Source organism: Chelonia mydas, chromosome 2, assembly GCF_015237465.2.
Source record: "Chelonia mydas isolate rCheMyd1 chromosome 2, rCheMyd1.pri.v2, whole genome shotgun sequence".
NCBI lineage: Eukaryota > Metazoa > Chordata > Testudines > Cheloniidae > Chelonia > Chelonia mydas.
Window position 1 is genome coordinate 200425506 of NC_057850.1, and position 26508 is coordinate 200452013.

The 26508-nt window shown below is 40.6% G+C and overlaps 1 protein-coding gene across 1 annotated transcript; it reads left to right on the forward strand.

Annotated features, from left to right (window-relative positions):
• Nucleotides 1-633: 633 nt before the first annotated feature.
• On the forward strand, nucleotides 634-3208 carry HOXA1 (homeobox A1). Its single transcript, XM_007053657.3, has 2 exons — nucleotides 634-1371; nucleotides 1777-3208. The coding sequence occupies exons 1-2, from the start codon at nucleotides 732-734 to the stop codon at nucleotides 2130-2132; spliced, it is 996 nt and encodes a 331-aa protein (XP_007053719.1). The 5' UTR covers nucleotides 634-731; the 3' UTR covers nucleotides 2133-3208.
• The last annotated feature ends 23300 nt before the right edge of the window (nucleotides 3209-26508 follow it).

Genomic DNA, 26508 nt, shown 5'->3' on the forward strand with positions numbered 1-26508 from the left:
CCCGCATGCCCCCAGCCCCGAAACGCTGCGCGGGGCTCCCTTCTGCACAGCCCGCTTGCCCGTCCAGCTGGGCCCCGCACAAGGACCGGCCAGCCGGAGGGCAGGGGCGACTGGCTGTCCTGACAGCACCAGCGGGAGTGCCGCACTCTCGAGCCATCCGTGAAGGAGATTCACCCCGGAGCGGTGCTGGTGGTGGCCCAAATCCTCCCAAGCGCGCTCCGGGGAAGGGAGCGGCCACCAACTGCTCTGCGAGCAGAAAGCCTGAGAGCGCCTGTCTTACCTGGGCTCCTCCAGCTGGGTCTCCGAGCCCTGTAATCCATGCCGCAGGAGCACCCCCCCTCCACCCCCCTCCAGAGGCGCCTCCGCCTCAGCTGCTGCAGGCTGAGCGCCTGGGCTCACACTGTCTCTCTGGCCCCGGCTCTGAAGCCCCAATGAACTGGCTAAGGGGAAGGGGGAGGAGGACTGGGGGGGCGGAGGGGGGGGAAGAGGAGGTGGTGGTAGCTCCGCGTCACCTTGATGGAGGAGCGCTCGGAATTTAAATGCCACTGGAACGGTGATCCATCACCAACAGGAGCAGGGAAATTTTAGCAGGAGGCTCAGCCATTGGCTGCCGTCCTCACGTGTCCCCCTCTCACTGTACATTCATATCATTTTTCTCCTGGCCCCATGGAGGAAGTGAGAAAGTTGGCACGGTCACCCAGGACTCCGAAGACCCGGTCACTCGGTGATAAATGGACACGGCGAGGATGAGTTCCTTCCTCGATTACCCCATCCTCAGCGGAGAGTCCGGGGCATGCTCTTCCCGAGCCTATCCTCCCCCAGATCATGGGATTACAACTTTCCAGTCCTGTGCGGTCACTGCCAGTAACTGCAACGGGGATGATCGCTTTATGGTTGGCAGGGGGGTCCAGATAAGTCCCCATCACCATCACCATCACCATCACCAGACCGGTGCCTTCCAGCATCACAACAACCTGGGCATGTCCTACTCGCACTCTAGCTGTAGCTCGGGATATGGCACCCAGAACTTCACCGCGGGTTACAGTCACTACGCACTAAATCAGGAAGCAGATGTAAGTGGAGGGTATACCCCATGCACCCCGGCCGTTTACTCTGGAACTGTCTCATCTTCCATGGTCCAGCATCACCACCCCCACCAAGGTTATGCTGGGGGCACGGTGGGTCCCGCTCAGTACATTCACCCCTCATACGGACAAGAGCAGCAGAATCTGACTCTAGCGAGTTATAGTAATTCCTTATCCCCTCTCCATGCCAGCCACCAAGAAGCTTGTCGCTCTCCTTCTGCAGAGACCTCGCCTCCAGCACAAACCTTTGACTGGATGAAAGTTAAAAGAAACCCGCCTAAAACAGGTTAGTCGTGATTTCAGAGCAGGGGGCTGTTTCTTTCCTCTTCCACTTTCTTTAATAAAACAAAACGAAACCAAACTCTTCTGCTTTCTGACCTAGAGTGTACAGGTGCCTTGTTGTTTATGGGTAAGGAGAGCTGAGACCACTGAGTATGGACAGGTTCATCCACCTGATATAATGGCAGTTCCATGCTGGGTTTTTCTGTGGTAATATTTCTTGTAATTGGTAAACAACTTATCAAATTTCCTTTGATACACACTAGTGGCCGCCTTTATGTTAGCACCTCACACTCCATCACTCACTGTCCCTCTTTTTAAGAACTTCTTGTTCCATATCGTTTTACCTGTGTGCACATATTGATTATGTCACCTATATATCACTTATTGAACTTTTCATATACTTTTGCAGGGAAAGCTGGAGAGTACGGATACGTAGGTCAGCCCAACACCGTTAGAACCAATTTTACCACTAAGCAGCTCACAGAACTGGAGAAAGAATTCCATTTCAACAAGTACTTGACAAGGGCCAGGAGGGTGGAGATAGCTGCTTCACTGCAACTTAATGAAACACAGGTGAAAATCTGGTTCCAGAACCGTAGGATGAAGCAGAAGAAAAGAGAGAAAGAGGGGTTGCTACCCATTTCCCCTGCTACCCCGACAGGAAGTGAAGAAAAAACAGAGGAATCATCAGAAAAGTCCAGTTCATCCCCATGTACCCCTTCACCAGCTTCATCTACCTCAGACACTCTAACTACCTCAAATTGAAATATTTCTGGCCCCCACTGTTTTAGATATACGACTCCCACTCTAAAGCCACATCTTTAGCAAAGCTTTATTGATTTAAAGTATATTTTAATCTTTAGGTCATCTTTACATCAATCAACTTGTTTCAAGAGAATTTGGTTTTAGAAGGCTCCCCAGCTGTTTAGTCTATGCAGAACTAAACAATTAAGTGGTTTCCATAATCAGGTTTCTGATGATCACTTATTCAAAATTCATATTTTTTTAAATTCCTGCTATTTGCTACAGAAGATTTGTTGGCACAGTTAAAAGAGGTCTCAGTAGTTCTCAGCAGAATAAAATTGCAAGGACATTTCTATATTTTTCCTTACATAAAGACAAGATATATGGAGTACATAACCTCATGAAGAGATGCACTATTGAAAGTGTTTACACAAATTATAGAACTTTCATCCTTTAATTTAATGTATTCTTTTTCGTGTGTATGAGTTTGCTGGTTGTAAATACTTTGTCCAAGAGATTTATCTTTTTACAGATTTTCTAGAAATGATGTTTAGATAATCAGATTAAATAGGGTAGGTGCAGTCTCAAAGGTGGAATCCGTTTTATATTGTTACAACTGATGATCATATCAGCTAAATTTGTTAATGCCATCAGATACCTCAAATAATAGGCACCATTTCTTTTAATGAACTGGAAGGAAAAAGCTTCAATTGCACTAGGTTTTGTAAACTTTGCTTGGTGTGCTCCCACCCCACTTCCCCCCATCTGTGCTGGATTATATGGGACCTAAGGGTATATTATCCAAAAGACCTGACCTACTCCTATTTTCATATTAATCATTCCTTAGACTTGATGTCTTTTCAACCAAATCGTCAATGTGATGAATGGCCAACTGAATGTATATTTTATGTGATTCGTGTATGGAACTTTGCATGATGCACAGTGCTTTGACGTACTTAAGGTACACTGAGTTTTATCAGTTGTCATTATTTGTGAGCAAACCATCTTCCTGATTTTCTGTACAATCATTAAAGGTTCTGAGATTCTGTAAGTGATGAATCCAGAGCAGAATTTACGGGTCCTAAAATGTCTGTAATAAATATATTCCCGTTTCAGGTATACTTGGTTTGGGTACTTTTTTTTGTGCCGTTGTTAATCATACTTAGCTCAACATTTCAGTTTCTTCATTTTCACTGATGTGGCCTTTGATATGCTACTTAATAAAAAGTAATTTCTCCTAATCATTACTGTGCTGAGGTCAGAACTCTGTAGCTCCTTTCAACCGTGCCACATCGCACAAGCCAGAGTCCTTTTTCATGTTTCACCAATACTATCTTCAGATAGTATAAGAAAACTCCCCTCTCTGCTGCAGCACGAGGGAATTTATGAACTAGATCTATCTTTTGAAACACAAATCCTAGCACTTCCTGGTTCAAGTGCTAACCTTTTCACCTCCAACTGAACGTTGACATATCTATAAACAGAGCACTCTTCAAAAGCAGAAACTGTCTTCAGCCAGTCTTTCTTCACATCGTAGGCCAATAGTTAAGAGAGTCACATTTCATTATCGCTAGTATAAAGCTGACCCAAGAAATGCAGCTCCATTCTCCCTCCTCTTTACATTGCCAGTGACATCTTTAAGACGTTAACAACCCGACACTTGGGTGCTTCTTCTTCATGGAGACGGAACTCTAATGCTATACATTTGCACCTTATTTCAAAGAGAATTTCACCTCCAGGTGATACACACAACTTGTTCGTGCCAAAAAGCCCAATAATCTACACCGATTGGATGCTTCCACTGTGCATAAAACAAGTTCTTTCAGGCAAATTTTAGGAAATCCTGAAATACTTCGATTCAAGTTAATACAGTTTGCAGACTAAAAGAAAGCTCCCCCTTCCCCCTCCCTCTTTTTATTGACTATTTCAGGGCTGAGTACAGACATGTTCAGCTAGACATGTGAGGTATAAAATTGATGCTAGCTTTTGAATTTCAGCCCAAACAAACAAGTAAGATTTTATTTCTCCCCTGCACATCTGCAGGCGAGTTTTACAAAGGCTGGGCTGCCCATAAAGCGGCTGACTCTGCTTGGAGGCTCTATAGAGCGTCAACGACAATTTCTTCACTTCAGTGTCAAAAAAGACAAGCCTTGATTTGCACGCGCGTCGGCCATATCAAGAGGACAGAGATCTGGACTAGCACAGGGCTGTCTCCAAAGGGCGCTGTGAACGTAGCAGAACTTCAAAGCAGGGGGAGATATTTCTTCCATCCCCCCGCCTGGTTTATACTTTACCTTTTGTTTATTAGTGTAAGGCCACAAAGTAAAACAGATGGCTCTCTTCCCGATCCTTTAATGTGTTAAAGTGCCATTTGCATGCCAATGAGGTGATTTCAATATCGAAAACTGTATCCAAACACGTTGGAATTTGGTTCTGCAACCTGGCTCCCCGGCGATGGCTTAATGGAACAGAAAGATAGCACGCACTATACTAAATGTAGCAGTCCCTGCTTGTCACTGCCGAAATCTGCAGGCAGGCGCGTCATTTCCAAAGAACGCTTCACCTTTCCTCAACGAAAACCTGGGTATCTTTTTGCAGCCCAAATAGATTGCATCAAAGGGACCTAACAGGTCGGGCTTCAAAGTCTTGTCCTGGGCTTCGCTACAACAAATCGTTAATAAAGAAAAATGGAATGAAAATCTGTAGACTTCCGACTCCTGATATTTGTAACTGAAAGTAAAGAGGACGACATAAAATCATGGTAACAATAAAAGCATGATTTAACCTGACAAGGAGGTTCATTTTCTTTTAAATCTCTTACAATTCGTTTGTTTTTACTATAGTCTTTTTTTTTTTAAGCATCCAAATGTCAAACGAAGTTTAGCATCTTTCTATAATACTGGCGTTCACCTTTAAAGTTTACTTTTGGAGGCTGTTGAGATGCTTCGGTGTTTTCCTCTGGGGCTATCAGATTGAAACAGATCAATATTTACTCAGTCTGAAAGGGTTGTTGAAAAGGCAGCTAACAACAAACTGCTTAGCTGCTCACCCCTGTTTAATCTCAGGTTCACCGAAAGTTCAAGCAGAAATGCATTCAGTGATGGGTCACTTTAGAATGAGTCCCAGTGGTTTATCTCAGGGCTCTGGTAAGGGCAACAATTACCGATTCAGCCTCTCTCTACGACAGCGGCAAATTTCCGATTATTCTTTTGCTAAGCGATGTTTATTAAAAACTTAAAACATTTTCTTCTCTTTTGCGGAGAATTTGCTCCCCCCGCCGCCACCTTTCTGTTTCGCCCTCTCCGTAATGTTGGTAAAACCACAAATACTGTAGCTATTAAAATAGATTGACATAGATTCCTAAAATAAACCCTTTAAAAGATATAATGAATTTTAAAAAGGTCTTTCAGAGACTATCTTTCAGGGAAAGCACTGCATAAGATTGAATGGGAGAACATTTGTGTTTCAATAATAGAATCGGGATCTTAATATCTATCTAGAGCTATCTACAGGGAAGCGTGCGGGAGGAATTTTCAGAACTAATTTAGACATTAATTTGTCTAAACCGTGTGTTTTTATTCTCTTCTGGTCCACCATTTACAAAATAATAATAATAATAATAAAAAAGAGTTAAAAAAAACATAGATCTAGGACGAAAGTGGTGGACGTTGCGGCTAATTGCAGCAACTTTTCAGAGGTCAAAGTTCACGTAATCACTGCATAAATGCATACTTAATTGGAATTTATTAGTCCTTTTCTAATGGCAGCTCACGTTTTGGATGTAGTCTTGAAAGCGTTTCCATGAGCATATTGGTTCTCAGGAATTATCGCTCATAAACTCGGGAAATTGACATGTTGGTTTCTTTTGAGATATACAGTGTATAAATAATATATTTATATGACGAAACAGAAGCACAGCGTAAGTAATACTTATTCAGGAGCTAACGCTATGGCAGCGGAGGATAGATAGATAGATAGATAGACAGATAGATAGATAGATAGATGTTAATCAGAGAATTTCATGATTTTGGTTTTAGAAAAAAAAGTATTCATAATATTTTTCGAAAATAGCTCTATTGTATTAATTTAGAAATTGGCTAGACATAGCCTAAGTACATTGATAAATAAATGAAGCGAATACAGCAATAATTTAATGTATAATAATTGAATAAATAATAATATAATGTATCATAATATTAAGCCTTTCTTTCTTTCTTTCTTTCTTTCTTTCTTTCTTTCTTTCTTTCTGTCTGTCTGTCTGTCTGTCTGTCTGTCGTTGAAAAGCACACATTCAATATCTTTCCCGGCATGTTACTTAGCTGGTTTTCACTGTTTAGATTCCTCTTTTATGGCATATGTGTCATAAAATATTTCGGGCCATAGCGAGCTACTCCTCTTTCAAGCGCAGAACGCCTGTTATAGTCAAGGGAGCTTTTCAATAAAATAAACTAAAAATAAAGAGCCAAATCGATGTGCTTCTTTGTGCTTAAGAATTTCGGGACAAAACCGGTTTATTCTGATCACGTGAGTAGTCCTATTTGCCACGTAACTTTAAAGGGATTACGGGCATGAGTAATATGAACAGAATTTGGCCCGAATAAGGGATCTGCGCTATTTTTATAGGTTGGTAACATAGTTAAGCATTTACTACACATACTGTACATGGTGTTTCAATTATTATTTTACAAACTATCTTTGATCCCTTTTGGATTTCCTCGCAAGTGCATATCTAAATTTTGGAAAGGTAATCAGGATTATTGATTATTAGAAGTGTTCAGCTGGCAATCAACCTTTACCATAATAAAATCGAGATTCAAGGACATACCAGTTTCTTCGCAGGAGTTCAGTTTAAAATATGAAATGAATACACTGTATAAAACTACCTAGCCAAAATTCAAGAAAAACACCATCCCGGACAGATGGTAAACAAACGACATGAAGGAAATCCCTATAGCTTTCTGTTTTACCGCTTGCATGCATATGATAGGTAGTGTGGTCCAATGGGAACCTTGGGTGCAACAGTTGTACCACGATTCCGGTGGAGATCTGAACACATTATGTTATCAGAACTCGAGACGTATGTCTTAAAACTTCCGTCGCCTTCTTTACTGTTGGGGCTTCCTTAGCAATCTGTAAAAAGAAAAGGAGGACTTGTGGCATCTTAGAGACTAACAAACTAATTTGAGCATAAGCTTTGGTGCGCTACAGCTCACTTCTGAATGCATCCGATGAAGTGAGCTGTAGCTCATGAAAGCTTATGCTCAAATAAATTGGTTAGTCTCTAAGGTGCCACAAGTCCTCCTTTTCTTTTTGCGAATACAGACTAACACGGCTGCTACTCTGAAATTTAGCAATCTGTGTTGCCATTAGTTTAACTAGCTATGCTTTTCTTCACACATAGATTTTAAATTAAAACAAATCCTGGGCTTCCATTTCCTGGACCATTTATTCCGAATAACCTGCACAAACAAAAAGCAGAACTTAATCACGGGTTTTTAAAAAAATGAATAAAAGTTAAAAAAAACCACACCCTGCTTTGAAGGAATACTTTGTGAGCATATTTTAAAAAGCTCATTGGAACGTACAGCTGGCTTTAATTTGATCGTACAAAATGACACGTATAACGAAATTTCGTTTTGTACAGTAATCACAATAATAACTAGCTGACTTAATGCTCTCAGGCGCTGGGCTGCAGCCATTGTAGTCAATGAGATTTTCACCTTTTACTTTAACTGGGACCGAATGGCGTGTTAACTCCAGATGTTTCATAAAAGGTAAAGTACTATGTTAAGGCGTGTTTTTAAAGTGTAATTCCATCCAATGTTTAAATATGTACACATCAATAAAGGTAGTGTAGCCTTTGAGTTCCAACTATTCATACAATATATGTTGTTATTTAAAAATATTATTCAGATGAAGGCATGTTTTAAATCTATTTTTAATCATAGATTTAAATTGTTTTATTACAAGTTACTCTTGTATATACCCCGACTGTTATTTTTTGTTGTGAGAATTCCAGCCAAGAACACGCCTTTACAAACATCAAAAACCATGAAGGTAGCGAAAAGTTTTTAATACCATACACTAAGCTGGTTTTCTTTCAAGTTTTTTCTTTCAAGTTTATTTGCTTACAGTTCCCCCTCCCCCCTTTTTTTTGCTCTAAGTGTTATAAAACTTCACAAACCTAGAATGGTTGTAAACCTTTGCACACCTATGTAAACTTTCAGATTGGTTTACGGAAGTGCTCATTGTTTAATGTAAATATTACCCGGCCGATATTCTCAGATTCTACAAGGATTCTGCACGGAAAAAAAGTGAAAACGAGCAGCAGCCGAGCAAGATATGCAGGGTGGCGTCCGCAGTAAAAGATGACTGGAGCGGGTATGCAGCAAGGGCCCGATCCTGCGCCCATTAAAGCTAATGGAAAATTTCGATTACATTCAGTGGGAGCAGATTCGGAGCCCTCGGACTCCAGCTGTTACTACGCAAAGTCTTGAGAAAACACAGACCCCCCTCTGCAGTGAGCTGCTCGATCATTGCCTGAAGGTGTTCTTGCCTGTGGGAAACTTTTGACAGTCTAGCTTTATAAAAAGAAAAGGAGTACTTGTGGCACCTTAGAGACTAACATATTTATTTGAGCATAAGCTTTCGTGAGCGACAGCTCACTTCCGATGAAGTGAGCTGTCACTCACGAAAGCTTAATCTCAAATAAATTGGTTAGTCTCTAAGGTGCCACAAGTACTCCTTTTCTTTTTGGGAATACAGACTAACACAGCTGCTACTCTGAAATCTAGCTTTATAGTCACTCCTAGAGTGGACTCCTACTGCAGACACACGTTGCATTGATTTCATAGGGCCGAATCCTGCTGCCCTGACTCAGGGACCCAATGGGATTTCTGCCCGAGTGAAGACTACAGGCCTTGGCCCACAGTGGTGGAGGAAAGTGCTCAGCCACACAGTCTCAGAAGCCACCATTTCAAAACAAAACGAATGAGGAAGCATCTTCTAAGTGGTTCATCATTTCAGTCTTCAGAGCAGAAGCCGAAAGGAGCTAGAAAGACCCACCTAATGCAGAGAGGTTAAGTGTATTGTAGTCCTCGTTTTTTCTTTATATCTTTGTAGGCCACTGTGTGATGACATTTAGAGGTCCTTTCTAAGCAGCTGTTTTCCCCAAGGCTCTGTGCCAATTGATCAAATTGGGGGGTGGGGAGGAGGTAGGGGAGTTATTTTAAAATGCAGGTCCATAGTCAAGAGCGAGCTGAAGCTAGGGCCCCGATCCTGCTATTTACATTAATCATGGGAGTTTCGCTATGAACTTTGGTGTGAGCAGGATCAGACCCTGGTATCTGAAGTTTAATGATCGAAGCTCAAGAGGGGATAGAATTAAGGACAAGCCATGCTTTATGGATGATACTACTCAGATACTATGGTGATTAGGGCCATATGGGGGATAGGGGGAAACAGGGTTCACATCAGCGTCCATTGGTGGCTTCATGATTGGTGCATGATTGCTTTTCACCCAGAACCTCTGCTTTCTCCAAAATGATAGCTACAAAGCCCAGGCAGATTAATGGAGTATCCAAAGTGATCACTTCTGATCTCCTTTGTCTATTAATAAACCAATCACCCCAAACCGGATAACCCTCCTTTTCTCTCTGTCAACGCTGCTGAAGTCAACAATGTACACTGGAGAAGAGGGATTGGACATGCCATCAGGGTCCTACAAAGGGGCGGACCTTTTGGGGTTACTTGGTGACAGATGTTGACATTTACAGCGAGCTTAGTAAACAGAAAATTGGACTGGACTTTTTCATAGCACATATGTTTTTCATCATCCCTCTTCCAGCTAATACCAAAGAAAGAAGCTTCCCTCTTCGGACTGATCATCTTCTCTCATCTTCAACAGTCATTCAGCTCTGGTGACATGGAATAAAGAGCAGAGAAAACACAAGAAAACCAGGTTCTTCTTAAACTGGAGGAAAGGATGGAGGGTGGGGGTTACCTCCTCCTGGACACCCACAGGCATCAAGTTGCAAACTACATTTGTGTAAATTCTGAAAAAATACTTCTGGAAAAATCACGTTAAATAAATAGAATACATCAGGAAAGATTCTCAGAGAATTAATAAGGTGCTTGGCTCAAAAGATTTTCTGATGAAAAGGAATCTGGTTGCGGCTTCAGGAAGGGGATAATTTATAAGACTGGGGAGGGAATTCATACCTGGCTTTCACTGCAAGTCAGAAATATGAATGAGCCAAAGCTTTTCCTACAATGGAATCCTGACCTTAGAATCATAGAATCATAGAATATCAGGGTTGGAAGGGACCTCAGGAGGTCATCTAGTCCAACCCCCTGCTCAAAGCAGGACCAATCCCCAATCAAATCATCCCAGCTAGGGCTTTGTCAAGCCTGACCTTAAAAACTTCCAAGGAAGGAGATTCTACCACCTCCCTAGGTAACGCATTCCAGTGTTTCACCACCCTCCTAGTGAAAAAGTTTTTCCTAATATCCAACCTATACCTCCCCCACTGCAACTTGAAATATCAGGCTTATTTATTTTTAATAGGAATAAGATCCAGCCATAGTCTAGGATTAGTTTCTCAGCATAGTTGTAAAATACTTTTTCAGGCACAAGCAAAAATGGTGGGAAATTATTTTCTTCAGCCCTATTGGTCCATCTTGACAATGGTCCATCTTGAGAACAAATCCCAGCAGATTTGACCTGGAATGTCAAAAAACCCAGGGTTCATCCATGTATCTGGGGACAGATCCATTGTAAAATAAAATACATGGGTTAAGGCAGTGTTGAGTTCCTCATCCTGGTCATAGAAATGGGGTAAAAACTCATTGTAACTAGAACCCAAAAGTGATCCTGTCTGAGATGCGTGTCATAAAGTGTGCACATGTATTTCATTATACAGTAATCTTATCTTGGAGGGACATCACTTCAAGCAATGGAACATTAGCCTTTAAGGGCCTAATCCTGCTCCCATTGGCGTCTTGCTACTGACTTCAGTGGAAGCAGGATTAAATCCTAAATGTCTACAAAATGTGGCTATACTAATAATGTATGGTCATTCTCAAAAATGTATGGTCATTCTCAAAATACTCCTGTGTAGTCAAAGAGAAGTGATTCTGTTATAGATTCCAATAGACTTAAAAAAATAGCTTCTGTTTTGTATATTTTGGTATCTAACTGTCAGATATTTGCTAAATAAATATAGGACTCAGTAGAAGGTACATTACAGTTGCATTGTTTATATATACCTTCCTTCATGAGTAGTATCACAAGATGCTTTACAGAGAGAGTCAAGTTAATGGCAAGACAAAGGTTTAAAGATGCAATTTAAAGAAAGGAATTTGCCCTTAGTCATAATTCTCTGATTTGCAGTCCTGTAGTCCATAGGCAGGCCAACTCCCACTGGCAATGGGAAGCTGGCCAGTTTTGCAACCGTAGGCTCAAATCTGAGTGTGATCTACCGTGGTTGTAGGCACAATACAGAGATGTAATTGCATCTAAACCTTTTGATCTGCGGCTAAATTGATATTAGCAAGATTTAAATCAATTTAAATGCATCTACATGAAGGGACTGAACTTGTTTAGATTTAAAATCAATTTTAGTTAAAGGGGTGCTTTCTAGTAACTAACTTTCTAGTATAGACAAGGTCTTAGGTATTGCATTATTCATCGCACTGCAGACCTACATATGGAGATTCCTTGCTCCTTTTTGTGTTGATCTCCATTTCCAGAATTGTTGCCTGCTCTTACAGCACTGACTGAAATAAAAAAAACAAATTACACACACACAATATTCAGCTAATAAATTACAAAACTACATGTATTGCCCCCAGGGTGTCTCATTTACCTGCAACAACCACTTCTGTATCTGAGCACATTATTCAGGCTAATCTTAGCTGCAGTCTTAGTCTATGATCCTTTTCATTGCAACAGCAATAGGAGTAGGCCCCATAATAACCAGTCTTAACCAGGTTATAATTATAATCTATAATAGGGATCCATCTTGCAGTCCTTACTCATTGCAGGCAGCAGGAGTTTTGTATAAGAAAGAACTACAGGCCTGGACTCAGTAGTGACTATCTATTTTTCAGTGTGACATTTTACAAGAAGTTAAAATAATAGGTGAGAAGTAGTTACTATAAATGCAGCATTAAAAGCAACAGTGAACCCACGGTATAATTGATCTCTCTTTCTGTCTCTTTCTCTCTTACTTTATAAAACTAATGTACTCTAGCAATATGAAGCTACCTACTTTGCTAATAAATCTGCTGTTTCAAGCCAATGTTTCCTTTTACATGTAATTTATAGTTATATTGATTTTAAGCACTGACTCTATAGTCCTCTGCTGTTGTATTAAAAGATGAGTCCTAACTGAAAGACAAAATGATCTTTGGCTAAAGTGCATAATAGAATGTTTTGGTTGCAACAAAGCAGATTTAATCTGATGAATGACAAAATGAAAAGCTTTGAACAATATTTTAAATGACAATTTTCAGTTAAAAAAAAAAGTTGTTAATGAAGCTGTGGAAAGCTGGCTTGCAACGATCAGTCCAAAAGCAGATGTTCTTTTGCTTTCTTGTTGGTATTCTGGTTTGCAGGGTGTACAGTAAACATCTCAGTGAATACACAAGCATGTCCAAACATTTCAGCCTGTTCCTAGATTTTTTTTGCCTTGAGGATATCTGCATATCTGACGGGGACTTCAATGGGAGCAGGATCAGGTCTAAAGCCATTCCATCTAGGAACAAAACAAATGTTTGCATGTGCTTGTGGGTGTAATCAGTGCTCCTTTGTGGGCTTTGCAAGTCAGAATGGGTGAAGGCTTTGCTCACTTTTCACCTGTAGTCTCTTATTTCATTAAGTCCTCCTTTCCTCAGACAGACTGAAAAATCATCAATAGATTAATGGGAGATCTCAGACATACTGTATATTGTGTCTGAGTATATTCATGTTATATATTTAATGCCAATTAGATAAGGATGCTGTTAATTCATATGCTATCACTTTACAGAACTAAATAAAATGCTCAAGACCCCCCCAATTTAAACACCTTTGAAGATCACCTTAAATGGTAAAATGTATGAAACTTCCAATTTAAGTGTGCAGTGTATATATCAGTTCTTCTTATGATTATGAGAACGTCATATATATGTTCTTGTTTTTAATACTTAAGGCAGGCCCTTTTTACACTTTCCAATATCCCTTTTGAAGGAGCAATGCCAAAACCAACAGACTCAAACTCTGCCCTCTATAGACTTTAAAATATACATCTATTTTTGTTTCTATGTATTCTCCAGAGAGAGGGATAAATATCAACCCTCCAAAAATTAGACCAGATGACACAAGCAAAATGAATAAAAGTAAACTGTGATTAGAAGCACATTAAGTAATCCAGACTTTATTGTACACTTATCATAGCAAGGAGTTTGTAAGAAAGAGGATTATTATTATCATGGTCAAAAGTTTTCTCCCAAGCTCCCCATACTTTCTAATATCTGATATAAAGTTCTCCAGTAACTTTCAAAGAAAAAACTTCCTTTAATCACTAAAGGTCAAATCCTGCCAATCTTATTCAGTCAGAAGACCGGTTGATTTCAGTGAGAAAACTGCCAGAGAAAGGACTGCAGAAGTTGGTGCACAGTTATTTATTTAAGAGACAGACACAATCTGAGCTCAGACAGAAAAAGGGAGAAAGGAACGAGGTCTACCAATGGCCATTTGATCCCAATGGCTGCTCAGTGTCCAAAGGAAGGCAAACTCCCCCAGCCTACCCTGGCAATATGATCAATTTAACTGGGCATATGAATAAGAATAACCATAATTAGTCACTGAATCCTTTTTGGTACTCTGAAATACTGCTGCTGTTGGAAACATTACCTTTTCTTGACTCATAGCTAGATGAATTCTGCCCATACCTCCAAGGCCAAGAATGGCAAATGTTATGATTGCCTTCGTAGGGGAAAGGAAATAAAGAGGCTCTCCTTATATATAACCTACACGTTTCTTTTTTTACATATATTGGCGTGTCCACATGTTCTCCAGCTGCCTCTCAGTATGAATAAATCCTCAGCCAACTCTGAGATAATCTTTTAGGGTATGTCTACACCACAGTTAAAAACCCACAACTGGCCTGTGCCTGCTGACTTGGGCTCCTGGAGCTCAGGCTAAGGGGCTGTGTAACTGCAGTGTAGATGTTTGGACTTGGGATTGCAGCATGAGCTCTGGGTGCAGCATGAGCAACTTGCAGGGTCCTAGAGCCTGGGCTTTAGCCTGAGCCTGAATGTCTACACCGCAATTCAACAGCCTCTTAGCCTGAGCCATGTTGTGAACCTGAGTCAGCTGCCATAGGCCTGTTGTGGGTTTTTAATGACAGTGTAGACATACCCTTAGGCACTTGTTCACTGTGATAAGATTCACCAATAGTGTCCTCTTCTCCAACCCTTATCAGCTTAAGTTCTCCAGACTATCATCATAGCTAAGACTATCCATTGCTTTTGATCAGTTTAGGATGCCTTCTCTGGAACTTATCTAGAATTTGAAATTGCTGGGAAGGCAAAGTGCTCAAACCAGGAAATAGTATTCCAAATGGGGCATCACTAGGGCCTTTTGCAACAATTTATTTTCCTTAGTCTTGTTTACAATTCCTTTTTAGATGCACCCTACTAGCCTTCTCAGGTGTAATGTAACAATGCTTTCCTATTTTGTCTATTATTAGCTTGAATCCTTTGAAACATTGTCTTATGCACATGTGGTTTGTCTGTAACCCTGTGTGGCTAAAGATTGATTTTCTTTAAAAGATACCTTTTATCACTTGATGAGGTTGATAGAAAATGGAGGATTTTTTTGTTTTGGACACAAGTGCATAGGATTTTTTTTTAAACCCTGAACAAAACAACACAAGAATTGTATGTTGTGGTTATGAATCAAGGAAGATGTGCATGCTTCCTTCCACTTCCCTGTTGGAATGCCCAGAATATTCATATTGGGAGCAGGACACTTCATTTTCTAGTACTTCTACCTACCTTTCCAGAATGGTATAGTTTTTAACTGGACATTGGTTCTGAGAACTGATAGCCATTAGGACAAGGCTAGAGTGTGCATTTCACTTCCCGTCACACTGGCTTGCTATTTGTTTCATCTCATTCATTTCCCCCTTATCATTCACTGTAGAATTCACAGACTCAGACTTCTGCTCTAGGGGAGTCATAGAGGCTGGTAGTTTACCTTGTCAGAAAGGATTCTTCCAATGGTTGCCAATTTTCTTTCTCCTCTCCTCTTCCTCAGCATTGCCAGTAAGTGCTACCGTCTGCTTGGGTGCCTAGGTTTGCATGCAGTGAACTAGGCCAGGCTTTTTAAAAAGTCCAAGACTGTTTTGATGATTGGTCGGCCTAATGAAGATTGTTGTCTTTGCCTGGGGGTGGGGCTGGAGAGCACAAAGTAAAAATGCAGGTAATTCATTGTTTTTGAGTGATCTGTTTGTTAAAAGAAGATTTTGCTGTTTAAAAACAGTGTTCACTCATTATGCAGCCACTCTTGTCTTCTGCTAGTCTCCACCTCCCTAATATTCTTAATCTTAGACAGAAAGATGTAATATATTGTAATGCTCCAACTGGTCTGAAGACACTATCAATTTTATATGTGATAGGTACATGCCAAAATCAGTGTAATTAACTGGAATGACAATCCTGTTAAATGTGTTCATGCCACTGCACTGGCAATAAAGCACATGTAAATTTACAATTAAAGCCTGTCTTTCCTTTATACCACAGAGACTTGTGACAAACATTAAGAAGTTGTATAGGCCCATGGATCTGAAAGAGGTATTTATCACAATAAAAACACCAGGTGATACATTACCCAAGTTAAAATGTCTTCGCATAGAATTACTCTTTTTGCTGCATATTTTTGACTGAATAATAATTACCTTTCCACTTTGAAAGGATAGTTGCAAAATTTTAAAATCTTCTATATTTCCAAGACATATGAGAGCCATAATACTTTATGGGAAAAGTATTTAAAATAGCTCCTGTTTTATATAATATAGCAATTTGTATTTTAAACGAATGCTGGCTGCATTGGACTTTACACAAACATATATGAGGATAAGTTTTCAGTAGTTCTACAAATCATTTCCCTGGACTGCATTTGGATGTTGTAACTACGTCTATACCGATCACTGGAAAGCATCAGCATAAGTAAGATGAAGGTGATTTAAAGTGCATTTGAGAATCAGGCAGTGAATTGACAGCCATCTTTAACCAGCATGACCCAGGAATGACCCTAAGCTCAGCTGGTTGTGAGATAGTTGGGTCTATTATGGGACAAAGGATCATATGTCTGACAGGATGCAGAGAACACATTACAAGATCACAGCTGAGTAACAGCGCAAGACATAATGTACATTTATTTGATGAACAATATAAGCAAATCTTGCCAAGAAAATTGAATGTTCACTTTTTTGTTTATTTCAAGTAGACCTCTTTTCTCCTCCTATTTCAAGAAATTCCTATTTGTTAGCTTTTTCTGGTCTAGACCTAAAACATGTTATCATGATGGTAGAATTTATTAAGCAAGGTAAATTCATACTGATAAATTTATGAAACGTACATATATCTTTTCATTTTGTTTCCTATTGCCAAGTAGGCTTGACCAGTTATCTGCATCTAGTAAATGTACAATTTCTAACATCTTTGCCTAAAACCATGTACCTAATTTTGTCAAGCATGATGACTCTGAATGTCAGAATAAAGGTGGTATCTTGACACCAGCAATACTGATTGAAATAAGAATTACAGGCCCAATTGTGCGTATACTTAGGCATGTAATAACTTCACTCATTTGAGTGGTGCCAAGTAAATGTTTTTGGGTGAGTTTTTTTTTAAATAGTTGTCCAGGAAGAAGTGGAACTGGTGTAACTTTGCATGTCAAACCTAATCTGCCCTTAGGATAATGCACTACCAGAATGATATCTGACATCACTGGTATATATAACTTGTTTCAACAACGGAAAAAGGCGGATTATGAATGGGGGAAAGGGTGATCTCTATGATCCTGAATACTAATACTTAGCTCATATGTAAGATTTCAAGGTACTTTACAAAGGAAGGTAACGATCTTTGTCCTCATTTTACAGATGGGGAAACTGAGGCACAGAGCGGCAAAGTGGCTTGTCCAAGGTCACACAGCCTGCCAGTGGTGGAGCCAAGAATAGTACCCAAGTTTCCTGACTCCTAGTCCAGCCACTTAAACATGAACTGTGCTGTCTCTCTGCAGTGACTTTTTGAAAAAGGGAAGAGGAGTTATTGATGTTAACATTGATCCCAAAGGCACATCACAGCACAAAGAGAGGGCCTTAAAGAATAGCCTCTGCTGTTGACTTAATGTTGTCAATAGGACTCAGATCAAACGAAAGCTGTTTCCATCAGTCCCCCAACATTGCTGATCCAATGTCCATTGAAATCAATGGAAAAACGCCAGTTGGCTTGGACTTTAGATCAGGCCCAACCTGTGTCAAAAGAAAGCATAGCTGATAATACAGTAATGGGTATTATCAGCTGTCCCATTAGTTGGGTTGCAAGGTGGTGTGGTTTGAGAGATGGGCTGGAAAAACAGAAATGGAAACAAAGTGTTCTTCCAGGGGCAGGGCCACCTGTTGCTAGCTCTGGGGAAGAAGCCCTTCTGCGAGCCACTGCTCTAGCAGCGTTAAAGTTGGCTGGAATTTTTGACGGTGCGGTCTCACCTCAACCCTTTGGATGCCCTTGATGCTACCATTTCAAATGTTGCCAAGAAGTCTAGCCAAAGCAAATAGGAGAAAAGAACAATGTAACTTGAATCTGCAGAATTAAATAAATAATTGTACTTCCTCCCCAAGCAGACTTTGTGGCTTGGTGAGCCTTAGAACCTAACCGGAATTTTGTGAGATAGCCAGACTGAGCAAGGTTATTTTACCAACATAGTTTTCCAAGGTTCTGGGGTTTTACTCTGCTTTTCAGGGCCAGTGTATCCCAATGCTTAATCTAAGGCAAAATCTGGCTCACAGCGTTATATAGACAGCCCACTATTTACAGAACTACTGTGTTTTGTGACCTCTTTTAATATATTACTGTTTTATATTTGATCTGATTGCATCCAAAAGGAAAGTGACAAGAAGTGATTCAGTATGACCTCGTTAACTTGGCTCACACTGTTAAATGGATGACCACGATTAGAAAGGCTCTGCTAAGGCAATGTTTCCATCATATTACCTATGGATAGTACCATAATCTTGCTATAACCAGCTGCAAAGATTTATGCACTCTGCTAACTTGCATACTACAACTGCTTTCTGTCTTCTAAATATTGACTTTTGTGCCAAAAACAACTTTATGCAACAGGAATTAATCTTCTGCTTGACTCATGTATCTTTACAGACCAGTTTGTCTTTAGGAAATAGAGCTCAAGAGAGTCTTATGATTTAGAAAAGTACTTTGGAAGTTGATCTAAAATATAGTCTGAGATAAGCAGGGGCATTGTTCAGGTGGCATGGGGGTTATATTTTGCCTTCCAGTTTTTTCCTAACAGTACCATCCATTTGTTGTCTGGACTTGTTTGAAATTTTAAAGAAATTGCCAGACTCTGTACCCTAAATCTTTTTGTGTGTGTGTTTATCACATTTTCTATTGTAAATTATCTATAACATTATCCAAATGATTTTAATTCACTTGATTTTCTTCATCAAAAAAATCCTGCAGCACATCCTATTTATCAAAACCTTTATAGATGTTAGAAGATATTTTTCTCAGATAGGCATCACATAGCCAGAGAAGCAAAGCACATCCCCCATTTGCTGTGAGATACTAAATTCACAATATTGCCAGATTATAGCGCTAAAGACAATAAATAATGAATTACAGAGTAGGGCGTTGAGTGGGTTAAAACACAGAACACTGGCTTGTCATTTCCAAGGTTCTTCTAAAATGTACTCATACAATATAATGCATAAATTAATACATTTTGTAAAGTAACTACATTACTAGACCTAAAAATGGACCTACAGTATCTTGGCAGTTGTCCTGTACTGAAGTTCAGACGTTAAGAATTCTAACTACAGATTTATTTTTTGTAAATCAATCGGTGTTACACGTGCAGAGAGAAAGATTCATACATTTCATAGATTATAAGGCCAGAAGGGATAATCTAGGTTGATGTCCAGTATATCACAAGACGTAGGAATTAATTCTTCTTTGAACCAAAGCACGTTCATTTTTAATATAAACAAAACCCTTAAACTACAGACAGTTTGCAGTACATGCAAAACCATTTTTGACCTGAATAAGTATGGTGCAATGTACCTACCATTTCTGTAAGAGTACCAATCTCAGATCTGATCCCAGGGTGATCTGGAGGATATTTACTTATCTTAATAACTTCTCTTTCTTATTTTTTAAATTAACACTGTCCCTGCCTCAGAGAGAATGAGAGAGACTCCCAATACATGATGATATGGTGTGGCATAAGGGTGAGATTTTCATAAGCACTCAGCTTTGGCCTAACTATACTCCCACTAGTCTTCAGGACTATCCAAACTCCAGGAAAGAGTGGTGGTTTAATGCAATAGTAGTTCAGCCATGTTACATATTCTGTATATAGTATAGTTGTATATTCTCATTCAGGCCAAATTCCCATTGACTTCAGTGGAATTTTTCCCTGAAGGATGACATTAGTGCTGAGTCCTTAATAACATTTAGTGAAATTCATCTTTACACACCCCTACGCAAATTCTGAGTAATTGGGCTTTTAGCAGGATCTCTACTAGGGATGAAATTAATGCCTCCACAATACAGGCAATCTACAGGACTGTGTCACAGCCCCTACACAGCTGCTCATCTAGCTCACTGGCTGGAATAGTGATGACTTCTGGGCCTCTCAGTCCACGTAATCACAAATTCTATGGCACTATCCTTGGTACATACCCCAAGCACTCTTAGGGCTTGATCCTGCACCCATTGATATCAACAGTAAAGCTCACAATAACTTCCATGACAAGACCATGCACTTATACACTGTTCTACTTGCAAGAGTGTATGAAAACTTTGTCTACAACTCGGCGAGAGGGCTTAAGTGTGGAGGGCCGAGGGAAGGCATGTCATATCAATGGTGAATTTCACCATAAATTTAAGGTTTACATTTATTAGAGAAAAAGTCAGTGGAAAATGCGTCATATGTGTGATGTGGCCAAATTAACCCTGCATTAGAAACATTAGCATTTTTCATATCCTGAAATCCCATAGTTGATTTCTCAAACTTAATATGAAATTAACTAGTTTTTTACATTTAATTTGCCTGATTCCTTGATGTTCAAGAGGTCAAACAGGTACAAAGTGTTCTAGCTGCCTAAACTTTGTGGCACTCTGAAAAAAATGAATGAAAAATGTTCTAATGTTCATGCTAGATTATTTCACACGAAAGTGTTCAAAAATTTAAAATGCTGGAGCAAATTTTCTTCAGACTGGAACTGTTTTTCCTTATTCAGTGTGGAAAGCTGAGAAAATTAAGCCAAGACTAAATGTTTAGCTTCATTTATTTCTGAGTTAGAGTGGTGTAAACATTTCATATGAGGAAAGTATATCTCTTTCATGCTTACTAATCTCAAAAACAGCTGGAAGGGTACAGCTCAAATTTTTATTAAAAAAACCAACTTTGGGGCTTAGACCAAATATAGAAAATTTCAATCCAATAGGAATGTATTTGAAAAAGTATGAGCAAATGAAAAAGGCAGATATTGCAAATGGAAACTGAAATTCAGCATTAACTGTAGAATTCATTATCCATAGAGATATACAGTACATATCTATTTACTTACTTCATATGCAATACACAATAAATGAACTTGTGTTCATATTCCAATATTAGAAACATCATCTGCGCATTGGTGTGTTCATAATGGCATGCACATAACTCAAGCATTTGTAATGTACAGTTTTGAATGGTAGTAATAATCACTTTACAAGAAAGAAAGAAAGAAATTACATAGTTGGAATCCCTAATCTGGACATAGTTGTAGCTCAAAAACACATATTTTTAAATGCCTGAGATACTGTGCATCTGATTATAAATAAACAATTGCACAGATGCTATTTCCAGGTAATGTATGTCTATATCAGTTTATTTACTGTATCATATTCAGCAAATTAATGTATTTTGAGCTGCAAGAATGATTGATGTGTGAAAAGAAGCATGAATTGCGGTTAGAAACATTAAGTTATGAATTTAAATATTGTGTGACAAAAGCTATCAAGACAGGTAAATTTTAGATTTAATATTAAGGTCCTGGGGGCAGGGACCATCTTTTTCTGCTTTGTTTGTACAGCACCTAGCACAATGGGTTCCTGGTCCTGATGCGTACTAACAATGCTCTGGTCCATGACTAGTACATGACTACTAGGTGCTATCACCATACAAATAAATAATAATAATAACCTTCTAAGTTTTGCTTTGATGGCTTAAGATAGTTCCAATGGGCAAAAACTCACACCAGAACCTGTACAGTGCCTTATACTGCTCTTTATCTGCAGTGAAATTTTCACTGATATCAATGAGAGCTGTTCACATGAATCAAGGCTTAGAACTGGTCATATTTTGGGCAAAGTTGGCAATATCTGTTCAGATGAAACCTGATACTATATAATATGAAAGGTGTCACCTCTTCTCCTGGAGGTAGATAACAGTGTGGATACATCTGCTCTATGAAGGAGTAGAAAACTGACATTTTAAATTCTGTCAGAATTGAAATATTGGATGTAATATCTTATCCTTTAGAATAAAAACATTACTTTGCAACTTTTGTAATGCCTTTCAGTCTCGGTTCTCAAAGTGTTTTGTGAACCTTAATTAATTAAGTCTTATAACATCTTTGTGAGAGAGAAAAGTATTATCACGGAATCATAGAAAAGTAGGGCTGGAAGGGACCTTGAGAGGTCATCTAGTCCAGTGGTTCTCAACCTTTCCAGACTACTGTATCCCTTTCTTGCGTACCCCCAAGTTTCACCTCACTTAAAAACTACTTGCTTACAAAATCAGACATAAAAATACAGAAGTGTCACAGCACACTATGACTGAAAAATTGTTTACGTTCTCATTTTTACCATATAATTATAAAGTAAATCATGACCCCCAGGTTGAGAAACACTGATATAGTATATAGAGCAGTATAACCAAGTTATTGTCTGTATGAAATTTTAGTTTGAACTGACTTTGCTAGTGCTTTTCATGTAGCCTGTTGCAAAATGAGGCAAATATCTAGATGAGTTGATGTATCCCCTGGAAGATCTCTGCACACTCCCAAGGGTACATGTACCCTTGGCTGAGAACCACTGATCTAGTGCAACCCCTTGCTCTGAGGTAGGACCAACTATACCAAGACCATTACTGTAGCTGAGACTTGACCAGTGTCTACTAGAACAGGACAGGTGCTTCCAGTGCCTTACATATGACACTCTTGATAATATACGCCAAAATGATATTTGTCTTTTTCACAATTACATCACATTTTTGACTCATACTCAATTTGTGATCCACTATAACCCACAGATCCTTTTCTGAAATCTACTGCCTAGCTAGATATTACTCATTTTGTAGTTGTGCATTTGATTTTTCCTTCATAAGTGTAGTAATTTGCACTTGTCTTTATTGAATTTCATCTTGTTGAATTCAGAAAAATCCCCCAATTTGTCAAAGACATTTTGAATTCTAATCCTGTCTTCCTTCTCAGCTTGGTGTCATCTACAAATTTTATAAGCATACCCTTCACTCCATTATCCAAATCATTAATGGAAATATTGAAAAGTACGAGATCCAGGTAAGACTCTTGAGGGACCCCACTAAATACCTGTTCCCAGTTTGACAGCGAACCACTGATAACTACTTTTTGACTATGGTCTTTCAATCCAGTTATGCACACACCTTATAGTAAATTCATCAAGACCACATTTCTCTAGTTTGCTTGTGAAAATGTCAATTGAGGCTGTGTCAAAAGCCTTCCTAAAATCAAGATATACAATGTTTACAGCTTCTTCCTTATCCACTAGGCCAATAACTATGTCAAAGAAGGAAATTTGATTGGTTTGGCATGATTTGTTTTTGGCACATACCTATTGGCTAGTCCCTAGAATCCTATGTTCTCTAGATGCTTACAAACTGATAGTTTAATAATTTGTTCCAGTATCATTTCAGGTATGGAAGTTAGGGTGACTGGTCTATAATTCCCCAGGTCTTGTTTGTTTTCCTTTTTAAAGATAAGTAATATATTTGTCCTTTTCTTGTCCTCTGGGACTTCAACCATTCTACATGAGTTCTCAAAGATAATCACTAACGGTTCTGAGATTGCTTCAGCTAGTTCCTTAAGTACCCTAGGGTGAATTTCATAGGCCCTACTGACTTGAATACATCTAAGGGTATGTCTACACTGGCAGAATTACACTGCCGACAGTTACATCACAGCTCAGAGAGCGCTGAAGGGAAACCACTCTTGTGTGTTCACATCAGCTGCCTGCTCAATAGTGTGTTCACATTTGCGGCACTTGCATTGGTATTCGGAGAGGTGCACTCTGGGTGGCTATCCTACAGAGCACCTCTTTCTCTTCTGCCACTAAGAGTTGTGGGAAGGCGGAGGGGGTGCGGAGCATCCTGGGTCCTGTCCCAATGTCCCATGATGCATTGCTTCGCATCCCAGCAATCCCTGTGATTCCATTTGCATTTGGCACCATCTTTCAGCTGTTTGTGTACTGCGCACTCTGCCTCTTTGGTCTGCAGTAATGGATCCCGCACTGTTGACCAGTATGCTGCTCACACTAACACATCACAAGTGGCAGTGGAGTTATTCCTTAAACTACAAAGGCAAGAGGAGTTCGATATTGATCTCGCCACATGTAGTAGCTACAATATGAGATTGCTTGTGGCATTCATGGAGGTGCTGACCACAGCGGGACACAGCTTTTGGGCTTGGGAAACAAGCACTGAGTGGTGGGATCACATTGTCATGCACGTCTGGGATGACAAGCAGTGGCTGCAGAACTTTTGAATGAGGAAAGTCACATTCATGGCACTGTGTGATGAGCTCACCCCAGCTGTCTACCCATGCTGGTAGCATCGGTGCAAGGACACGAGAATGAGAGCTGCCCTGTTGTTGGAGAAGCATGTGGCGATTGCACTGTGGAAGCTGGCTACTCCAGACTGCTACTGATTGGTCGCTAACCAGTTCGGAGTGGGAAGGTCGACCATTGGACTCATGTTGAGGGAAGTGTGCATGGCCATTAATTGCATCCTGCTCCAAAAGACCGTGACTCTGGGCAAAGTGCTTGACATTGTGGATGGCTTTGCACAAATGGGCCTCCCTAACTGCAGAGGGGCGATAGATGGCATACATATCCAATTCTGGCACCAGACCACCTAGCCACCAAGTACATTAATCAGAAGGGGTATTTCTCTATGGTTCTCCAGGCTCTTGTGGATCACCATGGGCGTTCCATGGACATTAACGCAGGCTGGTCCAGAAAGGTGCATGACACATGCATCTTTCGGAACACTGGCCTGTTCAGGAAGCTGCAAGCAGGGACTTTCTTCCCAGACCAGAAGAGCACAGTAGGGGAAGTCGAAATGGCCACTGTGATCCTGGGAGACCCTGCTTATCCCTTAATGCCATGGTTTATAAAGCCATATATGGGGCACCTTGACAGCAGCAAGGAGCGGTTCAACAACAGGCTGAGCAAGTGCAGAATGACTGTTGAGTGTGCTTTTGGCTGTTTAAAGGCCTGCTGGCGCTGCCTATATGGGAAGCTGGACCTGGCCAATGACAATATTCCTATGCTTATAGCCGCGTACTATACACTCCACAATATTTATGAAGGGAAGGGTGAAAGCTTCGCTCAGGGCTGGACTGCTGAGGCTCAGTGCCTGGAGGCTGAATTTGAACAGCCAGAGACCAGGGCTATTAGAGGGGCACAGCGCAGGACCATAAGGATCAGGGATGCCTCAAGGTAGCAATTTTTAAACTGAAAGCCACTAAAATTTGTTACTATGCTCAGGAGTGCCGTGCTTGTAATGCTAGGAGATGATTGTGATTGGTGCAGACAATTTACTATGAAGGTGTAAGAAAATTGCCTGTTGCTTTGTAGGGCTCTGTTTGCTTTCAATTAAAGGAATAAAGATTGCTTTCAAACCAAAACAATTCTTTTATTAAAAAACAACAACCGGAGGAGAGAGACAAACAAAAAAACCACAACAGCACTGTGGGGGATGGGGAAGGGAGGCTGCCAGAGGAGGTGGGGTCCCAGGACGGTTAAAGATTTGTGTATGTCCAGGTATCATATGCAACCTTGTCCTTTGGAGTACAGTGCATACTCAAAATGGTGAGTAATCGCAGGGGCAGGGGAAATCAGCGTTCCAGGACCGTACTGTACACTTGACATGTGGCTCTTGGGGAGAGCCAGCAGTGTAGGGGTGGCCTGATAATCATTCCTGTCCCCACATTTTCCACAGGCTGTGTTTATTATGGAAGATATCTTGCTGCTGAGGGTGAGCAGGGAATCAAGGGAGGGTCTTCTCCAAGACTGTGGCTTCTGCCCTGGCCCTCATGCGGCTTGCCTGTGTGCAGCAATGATCCCCCCCACCCAGTGATGGCAGAGTGGTACCATTAATGGGGCAAGAAACAAAGCAGCTCTGCCAAAGAACCTGTGGCAGTGGATTGCCCAGTATCTCCATGAGAGTTTCATGGAGATCTCTGAGGCAGATTCCCCTATATGGGAGAGAGTCAATCAACACCCTGTTCCGCTGCTCAGACTAGGCATGTGGTGGTATGTGCATCATGCAGACAGAAGTCTGCTTTCTGCAACCCTCCTGCCCACAACAACTTGCTTCAGTGATTCCCCAAATCAAAGCCACTTACCAGGGGCCTCCTTTCCTGCTTGTGCTTTGCCAGGCTCCAACCGCCATGACTGGCTAGCCTCCTCCAAGATAGAGAAGAGTTCCTGGCTGCATGCTTCTCTGAACACCAAGTCGTCCTCTGCCGCTGGGTCCCCATATCCCTCCACATCCTTGTCCAAGATTTCCTCCTCCTGGCTCGGTCCACTCTCGACTGGCACGCAAGCCACCAAAGTATCCACAGTGGCTTTTGCAGTGGAGGTGGGGTCACCACCGAGTATCGCATCCAGCTCTTTGTTGAACAGGCAGCTTGCGGGAGCAGCACTGGAGCAGTGGTTTGCCTCCCGTGCCTTGTGGTAGACGTTCCACAGCTCCTTCACTTTGACCCTGCACTGCAGTGTGTCCCAGTCATGGCCCCTTTCTGTCATGCATCATGAAATCTGTCCGTAGGTATCATAATTCCTACGGCTGGAGCGCAGCTGG